The 18253-nt window shown below is 33.2% G+C and overlaps 1 protein-coding gene across 1 annotated transcript; it reads right to left on the bottom strand.

Annotated features, from left to right (window-relative positions):
* Positions 1-1864: 1864 nt before the first annotated feature.
* On the bottom strand, positions 1865-15834 carry LOC134725201 (ribosomal RNA-processing protein 7 homolog A-like). The gene is made up of 8 exons (XM_063588841.1): positions 15689-15834; positions 11520-11659; positions 10519-10641; positions 10034-10157; positions 9491-9588; positions 7751-7903; positions 6302-6350; positions 1865-1978 (listed from the first exon to the last, which is right to left on the bottom strand). The coding sequence occupies exons 1-8, from the start codon at positions 15744-15746 to the stop codon at positions 1893-1895; spliced, it is 831 nt and encodes a 276-aa protein (XP_063444911.1). The 5' UTR covers positions 15747-15834; the 3' UTR covers positions 1865-1892.
* Between the last annotated feature and the right edge of the window lie 2419 nt (positions 15835-18253).

Below are 18253 nucleotides of genomic sequence, written 5' to 3'. Positions count from 1 at the left end.
AATGAGAAACATTTATGAACAACATCAGCAAACAACAACTACTTAACATCAGATTCCTGACTTAAGATAGGTGGGTCTCATTAAGGTCGAAGCATATTGCACCTGCCTTTGCAGGATTGGCCAATTATTTGTAAGCGTGACACTAGTCCAAATAATTATGACGTCTTGAAAGTCTAGCCTTTCAAGACGTTATAATTATTTGGACTAGTGTGACACATGAAAGTTAAAATATTAAGAGTGAAAACAGTAGTCAGGTAGGACACATGAAATTACAAATGTTATAACAATGATGAGCAGGATACCAGAACTTGACAAAACAATTGGTGGGTTCAGGGATCACACCCCCTCTGACCACTTCTGATTATGATCAATCTAGAAATTTGCATTTATGGCAGAACTTTATATCTGTATTTACAACTACATGTATTGATCACCACAAACAGCTAAAATATTGGTTGATTTCTTTCTTCACACTGAACAATTTTGTTTATATTGTTAGAATTTTAAGATAAATATAGATTCTACCACTGCTTTGAGTGTAATATGATATTTATCCACTCGAGACAGTTAAATTATCAAATTTAAAACGAGAGGCTTGCCTGAGCATTTTAGATATTTAAAATATAACTGTCGAGAGTGGATAAATATTGTATTACACAAGATTTTGTGGTGGAATCTGTTTCTCTAATGATTTTTGTCGAGCCTGCAACTTTTGTTGCAGAAAGTTCGACATAGAGATAGTGAGTGATGAGGCGTTGGGGTTAGCTAACTTCTAAAAAGCTTTATATTTTAGAAAGTAGAAGACCTGGATGCTTCAACGTTGTATATAGGTTGATTTTTGAGCTATCCAAGGTTGTTCTAAAATATCAGATTTGAATATTTTGTTGGTCAAGCACACCTATTAACAACATAATTTCCCTTTTTTAATCTCATTATCATATTATATATACCAGGCCTCTGTGGCAAAGTGGTTCTACTACTGTTATCACTAGCCACTTGACCTGCTTATGCAGGTGCACTGGACTTTAATTTTAATTGACTAGAATTGTCAGTTTTTCTATAGACAGTCAATGGTTTCTCGAGGCACTCCAGCTCCCTCCACCCTTAAAAACTGACTGCCATGAAATAGCTGAAGAGTGGCCCTTAAATCATCAACAATCAATCAATAAAATTGAAAATGGGGAATGTGTCAAAGAGACAACAACCTGACTATAGAGCAGGTAACTGCCAAAGGTCTCCAATGGGTCTTCAATGCAGAGAGAAACTCCTGCACCAGGAGGAGTCCTTCAGCTGGCCTTTTAACAAATATGTATACTAGTTCAGCGATAATGAATGTCATAAAAAACTCTAAATTATACACAAGAAAACTTAAATTAAAAATAATTCAAGACTAACAAAACCATATCAATACCAATCTGATTTAAATACAATTACTGTGTCCAAGCTTTCTTGAAATACAAGGATCAACTTTCTGTTCCCATAAGTATTACAATACCCAATGAAACGTCAGTCTTCAAATTTTTGAAAGTGTGTATTATTACTAGAGGATCATAAAAAGAGTTAAAAACAGAAAGTAGAATGGAGTGTTTTCAGATCCTTTTAAGCTAATCATGGGACACAGGATCTGTATAATGTGACGAAATTGCTTCCCTTAGAAAATGTAGTAGATACTTAGTCAGCTGTAAGCACATGAGCTAATGAAGTGCTTCTTTATCTCAATCAGTTAACAGGCTGCCTTGTAACACAGAGATCCCGGTGGAGACAAAGATGATTTTATATGTAGAATCATACTCTCCATTGACAATATGGAGATCATATTATTGCAGAAACACTCATGCATGGAAAAGGAACAATACCAAGAATTCTTAATATTATTTTATTAAAATAATATGTCAATAAGGTTTAAATTTCCTAGCTGCCTTCATTAGGGATATCCTCTGCTTGTCTTCTTCAAACTTTTTCCGTAATGTTGCTATTTCTGAAAATATAAAGTACAAGATAATTGAAAAGTTACTTAAAAATATGTAAAAAACAGTCCATAAATAAAATGTTTCCTCCTTTCCTTTTGTTTGAAAAATGGCTCTACAAAGGAGAGGTCCCTTATGGAAGTGTATTAGTAATCACATAATAAAACAAGAGTGCACACACTGAAATGTCTCGCCTTCTTTACTAATCCTTGATACTATCTTGATAGACCTAAATATAAAGCTTTATTACAACTGTCACATAAACTCTACATTAACCAAAAAAATGAAACATTGATCAATGAACCATGAAAATGAGGTCAAGGTCAGATGAACCATGCCAGACAGACATGTACAGCTAACAATTCTTCAATACAGCAAATATAGTTGACTTATTGCTTATAAATAAAGAAAAACAGACCAAAACACAAACACTTAAAACTAAGCAATGGACCATGAAAATGAGGTCAAGGTCAAATAAACCTGCGTAACAGACATATAGATCATAAAATATTTCCATACACCAAATATAGTTGACCTAATGCATAAAGTATAAGAAAAATAAACCAAAACTAAAAAACTTAACTTTGACCACTGAACCATGAAAATGAGGTCAAGGTCAGATGACACCTGTCAGCTAGACATGTACACCTTACAATCATTCCACACACCAATCATAGTAGACCTATTGCATATAGTATAAGAAAAACAGACCAAAACACAACCAGATGCTCCGCAGGGCGTAGCTTTATACGACCCCAGAGGTTGAACCCTGAACGGTTGGGGCAAGTATGGACACAACATTCAAGCTGGATTCCGCTCTAAATTTGGATTGTGATTAAATAGTTGACACAGCATAGGTTTCTGACACAGAATGAATGTATTCAAATGAACTTAAAATTTTTGTTTTCTCTTAGAGCAATTCACTATGCTGTTGAATATTAATCCTCTCAAAAAAATGTTTGAAGAAATTTTCTTTTTATTTATGAAATTTCAAATGAGAAAAATTGAACCCAATTTTTTAATCACATCCCCCTTTCCCTTATTCCAAAACTAATTTCAATTAAAATATTCTAATGGAGTTTGCAACAATTACTACTCATTTAAATACATCATAAAATATTTAGATGTAAAAAAACTGCTTGTTATCACTGAATGGTAAAGATTATTTAAATTTATCAGTTGGTAGTAAAAAGTGAATATACATTGTATATTGTATATAACAAAGATTTAAGTTGATTCTGGACAAAGAAAGATAACTCCAATTAAAAAAAATTCTTGCAGATATTTCTTGCTTACTATACTGGACAAAGAAAGATAACTCTTAATTAAAAAAAAATTTGCTATTTCACAATATTGTGAAATTAGATATTTCTTGCCATTGCACAATACTGTGCAATTGAAAAGACTTGCTATTGCACAATACTTAATATAATAATTTTAGATCCTGATTTGGACCAACTTGAAAACTGGGCCCATAATCAAAAATCTAAGTACATGTTTAGATTCAGCATATCAAAGAGGCCCAAGAATTTAATTTTTGTTAAATTCAAACTTAGTTTAATTTTGGACCCTTTGCACTTTAATTTAGACCAATTTTAAAACTGGACCAAAAATTAAGAATCTACATACACAGTTAGATTTGGCATATCAAAGAACCCCAATTATTCAATTTTTGATGAAATCAAACAATGTTTAATTTTGGACCTCGATTTGGGCCAACTTGAAAACTGGGCCTATAATCAAAAATCTAAGTACATTTTTAGATTCAGCATATCAAAGAACCCCAAAGTTTCAATTTTTGTTAAAATCAAACTAAGTTTAATTTTGGACCCTTTGGACCTTAATGTAGACCAATTTGAAAACGGGACCAAAAATTAAGAATCTACATACACAGTTAGAATCGGCATATTAAAAAAACCCAATTATTCAATTTTGATGAAATCAAACAAAGTTTAATTTTGGACCCTTTGGGCCCCTTTTTCCTTAACTGTTGGGACCAAAACTCCCAAAATCAATACCAACCTTCCTTTTATAGTCATAAACCTTGTGTTAATATTTCATAGATTTCTAATGACTTATACTAACGCTATGGTGTGAAAACCAAGAAAATGCTTATTTGGGCCCTTTTTGGCCCCTAATTCCTAAAATGTTGGGACCAAAACTCCCAAAATCAATACCAGCCTTCCTTTTATGGTCATAAACCTTGTGTTAAAATTTCATAGATTTCTATTCACTTTTACTAAAGTTAGAGTGCGAAAACTAAAAGTATTCGGACGACAACGACGACGACGCCAACGTGATAGCAATATACGACGAAATTTTTTTCAAAATTTGCGTATTTGTCGTATAAAAACTTAACTATAACCACTGAACCATGAAAATGAGGTCAAGGTCAGATGACACCTGCCAGTTGGACATATTCACCCTACAGTCCTTCCATACACCTAATATACTAGACCTATTGCTTATAGTATCTGAGATATGGACTTGACCACGAAAACTTAACCTTGTTCACTGATCCATGAAATGAGGTTGAGGTCAAGTGAAAACTGTCTGACAGGCATGAGGACCTTGCAAGGTACGCACATACCAAATATAGTTATCCAATTACTTATAATAAGAGAGAATTTAACATTACAAAAAATCTTAACTTTTTTTCAAGTAGTCACTGAACCATGAAAATGAGGTCAAGGACATTGGACATGTGACTGACAAATAGTTCGTAACATGAGGCATCTATATACAAAGTATGAAGCATCCAGGTCTTCTACCTTCTAAAATATAAAGCTTTTAAGAAGTGAGCTAACACTGCCGTCGCCGGATCACTATCCCTATGTCGAGCTTTCTGCAACAAAAGTTGCAGGCTCGACAAAAAACCCATAACAAGAGGCTGTCACAACGACAGCAAACCGGATTTATTAATATTTATTTGTGTCCTGGCAATATCACAAGAACCATTACTGATGAATGGTGAAAGTGAAATCGACAATATCAAATTTGACCTCCATTTTATCATCAGTATCAACATATTAAAATTTGAAAAGCTTAAGATTGAATGGTTCATGAGTAAATGCAACAATCTGAAAGGAAACGCCATTTAACAATCTTTCAAGAACCATAACTCCTGAAAGTAATAGTCAAAATCGTCATTATTGAACTTGACCTCTATTTTGTTATCAGTAACAACATATATAAATTTCAAAAGCTTTGGTTGAATGGTTCATGAGAAAATGCACGGACACGACTGGAAACACCATTTTTCAATCTTTCAAGAACCATAACTCCTGAACAGTAAAAGTCAAAATCGTCATTATTGAACTTGACCTCTATTTTGTCATCAGTAACAACATATTAAAATTCGGGAAGCTTTGGTAGAACAGTTCATGCGTAAATGCACGGACACGACTGGTAACTCCATTTTTCAATCTTTCAAGAACCATAACTCCTGAACGGTAAAAGTAAAAATCGCCATTATTGAACTTGACCTTCATTTTGTCATCAGTAACAACATATTAAAATTTGGGAAGCTTTGGTAGAACACTTTATGCGATCACCCGCCCGACCGCTGTACATCCCCAATTCAATAACCGACATTTTTGTCATAAAAATCTGGTTAAAAAGGCTCAAAGGAGCATGGCAATATATGGCATTAAAATTAGAAAGATCATATAATAGGGAACATATGTGATATTTAAAAACTTTCAAGTTGATTGGACTTCAACTACCTTCACCAAAAATCTTTAACCTGAAGAGGGACAGAAAGAAATATGGACAAACGCACTAACAAACAGACCAGAAACATAATGCCCCTAGATGGACCATAAAAATATCACATTTTTATTTTTACAAAGAATTCTACATGATAATGAAATATTTTATCATATAATTTTTTTTTTATGGAAACTTATTGCATATTTTTTTCTAGGAACCACCAAATCTCTGTATTTGTATAAAAACCAACTTTTGAAAGTAACTTTCAACATGACTTCTTTTGTTTAAATGCAGATATAATAAAAGTCGACTGACTGATATGTACTGATAGTAATGCAACTTCATAGTAAATATCAATAATCTATCACAAGTAGTTTTTATCAAACTATTTTAAGCAGAAAACAGAGTCGTCATACATTTTGCCTGGAAAGCAATCACCATGTCTCAATTTCCAAAAATTTTGTAGCAGGCGAGATAAAAACTACCTTGTTTATATTTTACAAACTGAAACAACAAGCTTTACTTACAATTATTGTTTTGACAGTTGAGTGATTGTTTTATCAATTTGAATTCAAAAATATACAGAATCCATTAATCAGATTAAATATATCAAAATAACCTACCATTTCTTTTGGTTTCTCTAGATTGAAAGGTGTAAAAATTCTTGAGTTCCTGCAAAAGAGACAAATGCACCGATTATATCTTTTTACTCAATCAAATGCAATGTAACAAATATATTAGGAAATGTGTGTCAAAAAACTTTTCACTATTTACCACTTTTGGGCGTGTGCATATACTGTAAATTCAGAAATTGTGGCATGCATTTATTATTGTGATTTTGTCAATGTAGTCTTAAATGCAATTTTAATTTTTACAATTTTGAGAAAAAATCCTGTTTAAATTCAATATAAAATATTTCAAGATGCGAGTTCAAATTATTGCGTCTACAACTCTGTCGCATTTTAGCAAAAATAATAAAAAAACTCGCAATAATTTCTGAATTTACAGTAGGTTTATCCATATTCAAGTTTTCTGTTTAATGTCTGATATACAGAATTTTTGTTGGACCTGCAATATTCTTGCTAATTTTTTGGTATCTTATAATATTGTAAGAGTTACAGATTAATTTTCAAAAAAAAATCAAAAGAACATTAAATCTTGAATGAAATACAATTTAAAAAACTCAAAACGACCCACTGAGGATTCCTTATTTTTTGTTGGATACCAATTTTTGTGCATTTGGTTGGTACAGGTAAACCACGAAAAAAGATCTTCAATGAATGATAAATTTTCTATAGTATAAGCTTGTATGCAGACTTAGTCAAAACCACAAAATTAAATATCCACAAATACAAGTTTTCCTTTATCCACAAAAAATTGGTACCCACGAAAATAAATGAATACACAGCATCTAGAAAATTTGTAAATAAATGAGAGAGGACAGAGAACTATTCTAAATATTTACCAAAAATAAAGATAAAATAAAAATGAAAACATGACTTAAGATACAAATGACAAGGTCATAGACAAGCACATGCATTTTGCTCCCATTGGCTTTCTTTTGATGATCTTTACAGAAAATTGAACATTAATTGATAAATTTTTATACTTCGATTGACATTTATTCACCATTCACAAGACAATCCCTTTTATTCATCATGTATTATTAGACTAGCACATTAACAATGAAGCTACAAAGTAATGGGCTCCTATTGATTATCAATTGAAACAAAACACATATATAGGAACCTGATGTTCAGTGGTTGTTGTTTGTTGATGTGGTTCATAAATGTTTCTTGTTTTTTATATAGAATAATAGACCATTGGTTTTCCCGTTTGAATGGCTTTAAACTATTAATTTTTTTAGGCCTTTTATAGCTTGGTGTTTGGTGGAAACGAAGGCTGTGTTAAAGACCGTATTATGACATATAATGGTTTACTTTTACAAATTGTGACTTGGATGGAGAGTTGTATCATTGGCACTAAAACCAGATCTTCTTATATCTACATGATTACACAATGGCTTTAAATACCATCAATGTAGAAAGAACAAGTGAAGTTTGAATTCTTACCATATTTTGCTTTTTCTTCCTCTCTATCTCTGTAAGTTTAGACTCCATTGCTTCAGTTCTAGGGACAGCTTTGTTTTTCTTGCTGTGTCTGGTGACAGTAACCCATCCATCTTCATCAGGAACACCCTCCTGCTCCATGGCCTTTTTCTTGTCCTATAAAAGAAAATAACTTATCTATATTATCTGAGAAATAAGAATGAAGTACAGTGAAACCTTGCTAAATTGAATCCTGTATTACCGAAAACCTGTATAAACCAAACATGTTCTTAAGCACTGTCATATCAACTTGTATGCGTTGTAAACCTGATGAAACCGAACTTCAGCCAATACCAAAAAAGATCTTTAGTCCTGAAGCGGTTCCGTTTAAACAGGTTTCAATGTATAATATATTGTGGATTTGTTATCAATCCTGGGATATCAATTTTCATTGATTTCACACATAAAATTAGGTGAATACAACTTATTTTTTTTTACAAATATATCATGCTTATTTCAAAGAATATTTGTCAAAAATACTGGTCGGTGGTAAACAAATTTCCTGAGCAGTTAGGCAAGTGAAATTTGTTAACATTGAAACTGTTTTTTTTTTGTAAGTGTGATATTTATAGTATAACTAATCGCCGTATTTGAATATAAAAAATAAGACAACGCGTGACCAAACAATGCATGGATTAATTGAGTGCGCAGCACGAGTTTAATCCAAAGCAGCGTTCGGTCACAAGTTGTCTTATTTTTGATATTCAAATACGTGATTAGTGATACTTTTTATTACATAGTCAAATTGTTTTTTTTAAATGAAATTAATGTAGTAAATGTAAGGAACTATATGTTTATCCTACGCATGTTTTGTTACAACGTTATCGACGTCTTGATAACGCCTATTGTTATATGACTTCAGAGAGTGAAATAACCACGTTTATTTCACATGTGAAATTATCGGTTTTTATCTCACTGGGAAATCAATGTAATTCATTGCAACTAATGTAATAAAATAGTTTATTTTCACCGAATGATTTTTTGTATCCATCTCAAGAAAATTCTACAGGTCTTCTAATGTCACATCAATGATCATTTTTAAACCAGGTACATGTATTTCACATCTACTGTCATGACTAGTATTTTCTAGCAAGTTTTGTGGCACATGATATTCCCTTAATGACGAATACACTGACAGAAAACAAAAAATCTCAACAAGTAGAAATTTTTTGAAAAATACAATTTCTCTCATTCAATCAAATACAGCAATTAAACATAAGGTCCATTATTAAACAAATCTAAAAGTTCCAATTTAAATCAATCACCAAAAATCACTACGAAATTAAATCAATACACACTTCCTTTGTCTTTTTACCTATATGATATTCAATAGCCTAGTATGTGTATTTCTTATTTTTTTGTGTCATCGATCAGTCTGTGATGTTAAAACATTTCTTACTTGTACTTATAGCCAGTCAAGGTCGTTAAAATCTTCCATTTGTTGTTACTTGTAGAATATTTGGTTATTTAATCAAAACTAATATTTAAGCAATATTGAAGCCTGCATATTGCCTGAGGCTTCAGTACAAAGTGTAACATTCATTTTAAAATGTAAACTACTTTAAATAAAGGTAAATGCTACTCCTTTAACATAAAACATATCTTTATGAAATTAGACACGCTCTCTGTGCTGTAATTCAGGATGTACATGTATGTCTTAATACTCTGTTGTATAATGAGTAGGGGGACAAAAAGTAGACATACCGCCTCCACAAGTTTATCATAAGACTGCATGTAGGTGTCTATTTCAACCTGTAACTGTTTCACATCAACTCTGCTCTTCTCGTATTCGTCACACCATTCTATAAATAAAACAACAAAATACATGTAGACAATGGACTGGTTTCAGAATTTACAATAATTTTTTGTGCGAAATAAACAACTACTATGGATTCATTATTATTTGTTAGATACCGCTTTTTGCAGTCATGGGACTTATTGAATTAAGTGATTTTAAATCACTTATTTAAGTAGCAAATTCAAATTTTTGTCATAAATTGTGATTTTGTAGTTTTATTAAAATTTTAAATACATAGGTTTAGATAATATCTTTTCATTAGTAAAACTTTTTGCCTCTTTTAAGATGCATGGTTTATGCCTTTGATGCTATCATTTAGCTGTAAATTCCATTTTATTGGAAAAAATGCTAAAATAATGGCTTGATTCAGTACAAGGTCATCACCTGACATGACCTGGTCATCCTAGACAACACAGATGTTGGTTCAGACAATTTTAAGCTTGACTTACTTTTAACACCTGTTGACACAGGGTTTTTAGTTGTAGAAATAACCAGAGGTGTATCGAATGGAAGTTGTTTAACTGTTTCTACAGAGGCCGGTTTTCTAAAAACAATATATCCTACTTTAAATCCCTGAAAAAAAGGACAATAAAATATTAATGGTAGCTATAGATGCTCATACACATAGCTTTTAAACCTACCAGTACAGTAAAATCGGGATGGTAACATGTAGCTTTTTACCTACCAGTATAACATGTAATTGCAGCTTTTTAAACTTTCAGTACAGTGGAATCAGGATGATTACATGTTAATGTGAACTTAATTTATCCCACTTTGTACAATATTTATTAATTATGTCATACTATCATTTGGTTTTTTGTTGTTGCTTTGTTTCATTTTTCCTTTCAATGTTTTTTTTTTAACAAAGAGAATGAAGAATGGCTTTATATATATATTGTTGTTGGAAGCATGAATCCTTTATTTATACATTTACCTTTTGAAGCTGCAGATCAGGAAAAAATTGTGATTTATTGATGAGCAGATCTTTTGTTGGTTTATCTTGAAGATGGATATGTAAAATCTTGCCAAATCGTGAAAATATATGTCTCAGACTCTCCTGGAAAAAAAGAACATATTCACAATAATTTTATTCGTTAAATGAATTTATTCTTCTGGTGCCTTTCAGATTTTAACACATGCACATACTGTAAACAAAAAAAATGTCTCAATGGTTTTATTCTAGAGTTACAGTTTGTGAACATGAAAAATAAAACTATTGTGAATATTTCTAACATCGTCTAAGGCTACATGTAAGGCCATACATGTACATAAACATATATTGATATAGGACTATGTAGATAATAGATATAGGAAGATGTGGTGTTAGTGCCAATGAGACAACTCTCCATCCAAATAACAATATATTTGTTTACTAGACTAGGGCATGGGACTAGTGACTAACGTTACGGTGCAGACTGTGACTGTGGATTTTGCTAGTTTATATATTTATATACATTTTATTGCTGATTTTGCTAGTTTTAACATGTGCGACATTTGACCATGTTGATTGCAGACTGTTAGTTTTACATGTACAAATCTATGCATTTCATTATTTCGTTGTCCTTCATGAGGACAATTGACATGATCTTTTTTTTTAGACTTTTGATAATGATAATCTTTGATAATGTATAATTGCAGACAATGCTGGTTTTAATGTGTGTGATCTGATTACAAAGTGAAACTATAAATATGATAAAATTTGATTTATTTTGAAAACTGAAAATTTGAGATTTTATAACACAAATGGTAAAATGTCTCTGCATCTAAAATGTCATAGTTTTGAGGCTTTGTTAGGATACATCAGTAAAGACATGCACAGAACTAGTACTCCTTAATCAATTTAATTATTACCTTTGTGCAGTATGGTGGCATGGTATATTAAAAACAAATAATGTTCTCTAAGGCATTGTGTAAGGAGGTCTTTCTAATTATTACCTTTGTGCAGTATGGTGGTATATTAACAACAAATAATGTTCTCTCTGGCGGTCTTCTTGCATCCTGGTCTTTAGCGGCATGTTCCTTTACATACAAATAATGTCCAGACTTAGATTGATCTGTGAATCTTGTCTGTAACACTAAAATATAAACAATCTGTAACCATTGTAACCATTAAACAAACAAAAACCTAATTCATTTCAAATAAATGTTTGCAGGTAGGTGAAACTTACATATCCTACTGTAGTCTAAAATCGTTCATCTTGTCAGTTCGTTAGGTATTTGTGTTTGAACTTAACACACGGGGAAACTCCACATTGATGTCACTACACTACAGTACTTCCGGCGTAGAAAAACCGTGCAAAATACGTTTTTTCTGCACTTTTGAATAAAAAAACATTTCTAAAGGTAAGTTTTCATTGTTGTTCTCAATTATTGCCAAAAAATGCCAATTTTCTAATGCCCGTTTCAATCCCAACTTCCGAATATTTAAAAACATTCTAGAACTTCACAAAATCCCATTTCCGACCTCCATTGCTTTGTGTACATCCCATTCAGCGTCATCAATCTTGTGGCAGGCAATACAGGTCAAGCAAATCGTATTTTTAGGAATTTAAAAATGACATGCTCCTTACCTCTTTCTCGATTTTCCCGCGAAAAAAGCCCAACCAAAATGAAAGGAAAACTAAAAATATGAAAAAACGATGACCATGCCATAATTTTGAACAGGCATATAGAGTTGGTTAATAATAAACAATTTACATTTATTTTTCATAGAATTTTCTTTTTATTCATTATAAAAAAATCGATATTCTGACCATCATGACTGTAGGTAAATATTCATACAAAATTCCCTTGATGTCAAAAGGGATGGCAAAAAAAGAGTTTTCCTGTTGAATAAAACCCAGAACTATTGCAAACTATTTTGAAGCAATATCCCAGAAAGAAATAACGTAATTGCCGTAGACTGAAAAATCCCCTAATTGACAGTAGAGCAATTTGATTGGATATAACGAATTGACATCACATGATTTTGATGCCATTGAAATTTTAATGTAAACAAACAAGGTCAGAAGGTTCCGTATGGGACATCATCGTACATTTAGTTACTGAGAAACAATTACGAGTTATCAAGCTTGCCAATGCATGGTTATAAAAAATTAAAGCTAAGTCTACAGAAAAAATAAGAAAAAAATAGCCTTAGTATAACGACTTATCATTACACCTGGATACATGGAGAGATAAATAAAAAATGAACAGATTGATGGCAGATTTATATAATTCCAAGGCTGTCAGTCAGCACCAGAAACGATGAAGCAGCGCATCTATTTTGGGTGGGCAAATATCCACTTTTTGATATGGGACGAGATCTGATGGAAGCAAGTTAACTCGTACCAACGGAAACTCGTACCATGTTAACTCGTACCAAAAAAGTAAACTCGTACCAACGTAAAGTCGTACCACTGGGAAGTCGTACCATTAAAAATAAATTAAAAAATATGAATGTTTTGTGGTGTTTTTTCTTTCTAAACTTAATACAAAGAAGTTGAATTACTGAAGTTTTCTACTGGATTATGATGAAAACTTGAAAAAAAGACGTTTTTTTTAATTAAGACACTAATATAATTTCTTCATTACCTTAATACCCTGCTAATTAATATATGATATTCCTTTGATTTTGTGATCAAATTAATACATAATACATATAAAAATTAAAATATATATCCTTTGTTATTCTGCCAGTACTACCATTGACCATTCACAATTCCATTATTCACAATACAGATGGACAGTCAATCTCATAACTCATAAGTAGAGATAAATTAAAGAAGGTTCTGCTATCACTACCATTACGTATACTGGCTATTCACAATACCATTAAAACCATATATCAAATCAAATCCAATCATTTTATTGGTGTAAAATCCAAATATTGGATTGTTACCAGGACAAAAATGACAATCATTTCAAACATATAATATATCAATTTAACCATCATTCATATTCTTTTAAGGCTAATAAAAGACTATTTATGAACATGAACATATGCACCATGGCTTTATAGTAAAAGCTCAAAAGTCATACTGACACAGCAAACTATTGATTATTTACTTTATATATATGGAAGTGTTTAACGACCTTGACTGGCTTTTCAGCCCTCGCACGGTCGGCTCGGTGCCCGAAGACGATTGGTGAGCATTTAAATATTTTGTGCCGTGGGTCAGGAACGGGTAGCAAAGGACGCCGAATGGAGGCCGCCATCTTGGTTTTGGTGAGTTGTTTTTGGTTTGTTGACTATTTTGGATTTTACTTCTTCACAACGGCTGCTTTCAGGGCCAGTTTGGTCAGCTTGGCAGCCCGCTAGCCTCGATGATGGAGTACTGGTAGATGAATCGTGGACGTAGTTCTAAAGATGACAGGAAGCGTTATCAGGACCCAAGCCGTGAGGCAGGAAAATGAAGGTCGTATCACCCAACAGCCTAGGATACAGCCCTCGGACGTTAATCGGCATGACACTCCCCATAATAGACAATGGTTTTGGAGGCATGTTAACGCGGGTACGCCAACTACTACGTCTCTCTGTACGGCATGGATTGGTTTCTGTCATCTTAGTAGTATGTCGTTGACCATCTAGCAATAAACCCTCATCGAAGATAGCGGGTAAAGGAGAGCTGACCCAGCACGTCCGTTCAGCTGTAAGGACTGAGACGTGACTGGTAATGGATATGTTATTTACTTTCAAATGTATCGTGACTATATAGTACTGGTAGATGAATCGTGGACGTAGTTCTAAAGATGACAGGAAGCGTTATCAGGACCCAAGCCGTGAGGCAGGAAAATGAAGGTCGTATCACCCAACAGCCTAGGATACAGCCCTCGGACGTTAATCGGCATGACACTCCCCATAATAGACAATGGTTTTGGAGGCATGTTAACGCGGGTACGCCAACTACTACGTCTCTCTGTACGGCATGGATTGGTTTCTGTCATCTTAGTAGTATGTCGTTGACCATCTAGCAATAAACCCTCATCGAAGATAGCGGGTAAAGGAGAGCTGACCCAGCACGTCCGTTCAGCTGTAAGGACTGAGACGTGACTGGTAATGGATATGTTATTTACTTTCAAATGTATCGTGACTATATATAAAAAGAATCATACTTTTAACATATTGGTCATAAACAATTTACAACTTTTAAAACACACAAAATTAATTCTTTTAGTGAATAAAATTCCTTTGGGAAACAGAAGAAAAGTACCCAAATCTATTTAATGTAACTGATTTGGAATGATTAAAAATTAATTCCAATGGTTATCAGTAAAAGTTTTAAAAAGGGTGTATTCAAGGGAGACAACAAATCAAATCTGCCAAGGTATTGTCTACATCTAATACACATGGAACATTGGTCATTGTACTTTCAAAATTATATACATTTTATATAGGTATAGAGATAAATAGCAGTATATATTCATAATTTAAACACCAATCAAATACATTTAAATAAGTTGGTACGAGTTAGCAGTGGTACGAGTTTACATTGGTACGAGTTGTTTTTTTGTGGTACGAGTTAACGTTGGTACGAGTTTACGGTGGTACGGGTTAACTGTAATTCGATCTGATGTCCCATGGGCCCAGCTTGTCTGGCAAAACAGCTGTTGGACGTCAGAGAAATCTCAGACTACCCGAAATTAAAAAAAACCTGTTGTCATGGTTGTGCCATAGAGAAAAAATCCTTCCAAATCACTGCCAGGTGTCATTATATGTAATTAAACTTTGTGATAGTGAATCGATGAGACAAAAGGCAGTTTTATCATAACTTTGCCTAGCTTTGCCAAGACTGCAAAAACGTTAACTTTGCCAAGACTGCAAAAACGTTTTTTGGGAAAAGGTGTGAGGGAATCCAAAGTGGGATGCCCATCTTATTTGGACTAATAAGACCACTGCCATTACAATATATATATTGTTGGTCTATGGGTAGTTATCTCTATGGAGATAGTCGGAAATTGAAAAAACAAACTTGTCAGTCAAGTGCCTGTGATGAATAAATTTACGGACATGTATACGTATCTCGAGCTCTTCGACATGTGTCTTTCACAGATTTGTCCTGCCTAACTTTATATGGATACAGTGACAAGGATTCGATCTAAACATTATGCTGCTATAATATTACCAGTGAATCCATTTATGACCATGTGGTTTTTAAAATCTGATTTATTAGCATGTTCCATGTTTATTTGTTAATTTCTGCTCTGTGTCGCTGCAGTGTTTAATTGCTTCATGGCAATATTCGGTCCACAGTATTCTCGGCCTAAGAGAACTGTCTAAATACCAACATGATATTGATCTAAAGTGCGAAACGGAACGAACCAAAACAAACCTAGACGATTTTTATAGATAGTTGATATTCAAAAAGAAAACAAGAGACAGACGAATTTTATAGTTACCGTTGAAACAATTTATATCAAATTCAAATTATAAACAAATTCTAATCAAAACATGTACATATATTTTGAATATACAAACACTTCAATTCTTCTAAATGATATTTTTCATGAATTTGTATATTGTTTTGGTCAATCACGCATGAGCAACAACATGTATTCTTCATTATTTCTTATGCAGCAAGAATACTAAAATCTGATTGGTTGACTACCCCTTTGTAAATAACACACACCCTTGTTCACCCGGGGATAAAAGGTACTTGGAAGGTTATAGGAGAAAGAAGTCATATGAATAGAATAAGGAAATGTTCGACACAAAACCATAAAGGCTGTAAGAAAGACACAACACAAGCTATAGAGTATTAGACAAAAATGTTAGGCGAAAGACTAGAGCAGAAAAAGAGCTTACATGGCGGAAGACCTTGCCAAACAATCAGATGAAGCTGACCAGCTCCAGATGAAGAAGCAATTATGATTGAGGCACTTCAAAATTTGGGAATAAATATTAACAACCAGAAAGACAGGAAATAATAATAGCAATAAAACATTAAAAAATGGAAATCACCAGGGCAGGAAAATCTAAATGCAGAACTTTTTAAAGTCGACCAGAATTTGCATGCAGCTGAAATTCTTCAATCTCTATTTAATTCAATATGGCAAGGAAACATAATACCTGATGATTGGATCAAAGGCATAATAATAAAGTAAGCCAAGAAAGGAGCTCTAAGTGATTGTAACAATTGGTGAGGTATAACTATAACGCCAATCCCAAGTAAAACCATGGCCAAAATTATTATACAAAGAATAATAGATGCAGTGGATAAACAACTAAGAGAGAAGTAAGCAGGATTACGTAAAGGTAGAGGGTGCATCGATCAAATCTTTGCTTTACGTAACATTATCGAATAATGTACATAATGGCAAAGACAGCTTTACATCAACTTTGTGGATTTTCAAAGGGCTTTGACAGTATCAACAGAAAGACCTTGTGGCGAATACTCAGATCATATGGAATTCCAAAAGAAATAAATGAGCTCATCAAAAGTTTCTGCAACAATTTCACTTGCAGTGTAGGGCAAAGCAACATCTGGTTTGAGGTAAAAATATGAGTTCGACAAGACTGTGTGATGTCTGCTCTTCTTTTCAATGTCGTAATTGACCGGGTAATGAGAAAAACAACGGAAGATGCTCCAAGAGGAATACGATGGAACATTCCATCAAGTTGAACAGCCATGACCCTAAGCATCAATAAACCAACTCATATCCTAGAAGATGGAAAAGATCTCCCCTTCACAGAAACATTTACATGCCTAGGAAGTACAATAAGAAACGATGGAGGTGCAGGAAATGACACCATGAACAGATTGAACAAAGCCAGGAATATATTTAGATCACCATGATCACTTAACAATGTATGGAAATCATCACAGTACAGTAAGAAGACCAAACTAAAACTGTACCAGAGTTGTGTACTATCTACTCTTTTATACGGATCAGAATGCTGGAGGATGACAGAAGTCGATCTAAACAAACTGTCAGTTTTCCATACCAAAAGCTTAAGAAGAATCCTGCGCATTTTCTGGCCAAACAAAATATCTACTGAAGATCTTCTAAATCAGTGTCATCAAGATAGCATGGGTACAATATTAGTGAGAAGGCGTTGGAAATGGATTGGGCATGTTATTAGAAGACATGGTAATTCCATCACTAGAACAGCATTACATTGGACTTCAGAACGAAGGCGTAAGCGAGGAAGTAAAAACAAAACACATAGAGACGTACTGTAGAAGGAATACTGAAGACCATGCACAAAACATGGGGAACAGTAGAAAAGATGGCCTATATCAACAATGAGAAAAATCAGCTTTATAAAATCCCCAAATGACAAATGAAAAACAATTCAAACAAGAAAGGTAACGGCATGAATTATGTACACAAATTTTTTTTAACAAAAACAAATATGAAATACAACGTCTCACACCAACTATTATTGGGGAGGTGTTAAACATGTTTGCAGGCACATAAACCTCACCTACCCTTGAAAGTGGCGTAATATCATAACAAAAACAACCCAAGAGGCTGTAACAACGACAGCAAACCGGATTAATTAACATTTATTTGTGTCCTGGCAATATCACAAGAACCATAACTGATGAACGGTAAAAGTGAAAATCGTCAATATCAAATTTGACCTCCATGTTGTTATTAGTATCAACATATTAAAATTTTAAAGAGCTTAGGTTGAATGGTTCATGAGTAAATGTAACAACACGATTGGAAACTCCATTTTTTTC

This window comes from Mytilus trossulus, chromosome 7 (assembly GCF_036588685.1).
Source record: "Mytilus trossulus isolate FHL-02 chromosome 7, PNRI_Mtr1.1.1.hap1, whole genome shotgun sequence".
In the NCBI taxonomy this organism is placed as follows: Eukaryota; Metazoa; Mollusca; class Bivalvia; order Mytilida; family Mytilidae; genus Mytilus; species Mytilus trossulus.
This window is presented reverse-complemented; position numbering and strand designations above follow the sequence as displayed.

Excerpts from the sequence above, each read along its gene's own strand:
- LOC134725201 (XM_063588841.1), bottom strand. The coding sequence starts at position 15,746 with ATGGAACATGCTAATAAATCAGATTTTAAAAACCACATGGTCATAAAT. Across the intron at positions 6,351-7,750 it reads GGAAGAAAAAGCAAAATATG|GAACTCAAGAATTTTTACAC; the intron begins GTAAGAATTCAA and ends TCTCTTTTGCAG. Across the intron at positions 1,979-6,301 it reads TAGAGAAACCAAAAGAAATG|AAATAGCAACATTACGGAAA; the intron begins GTAGGTTATTTT and ends TTATATTTTCAG.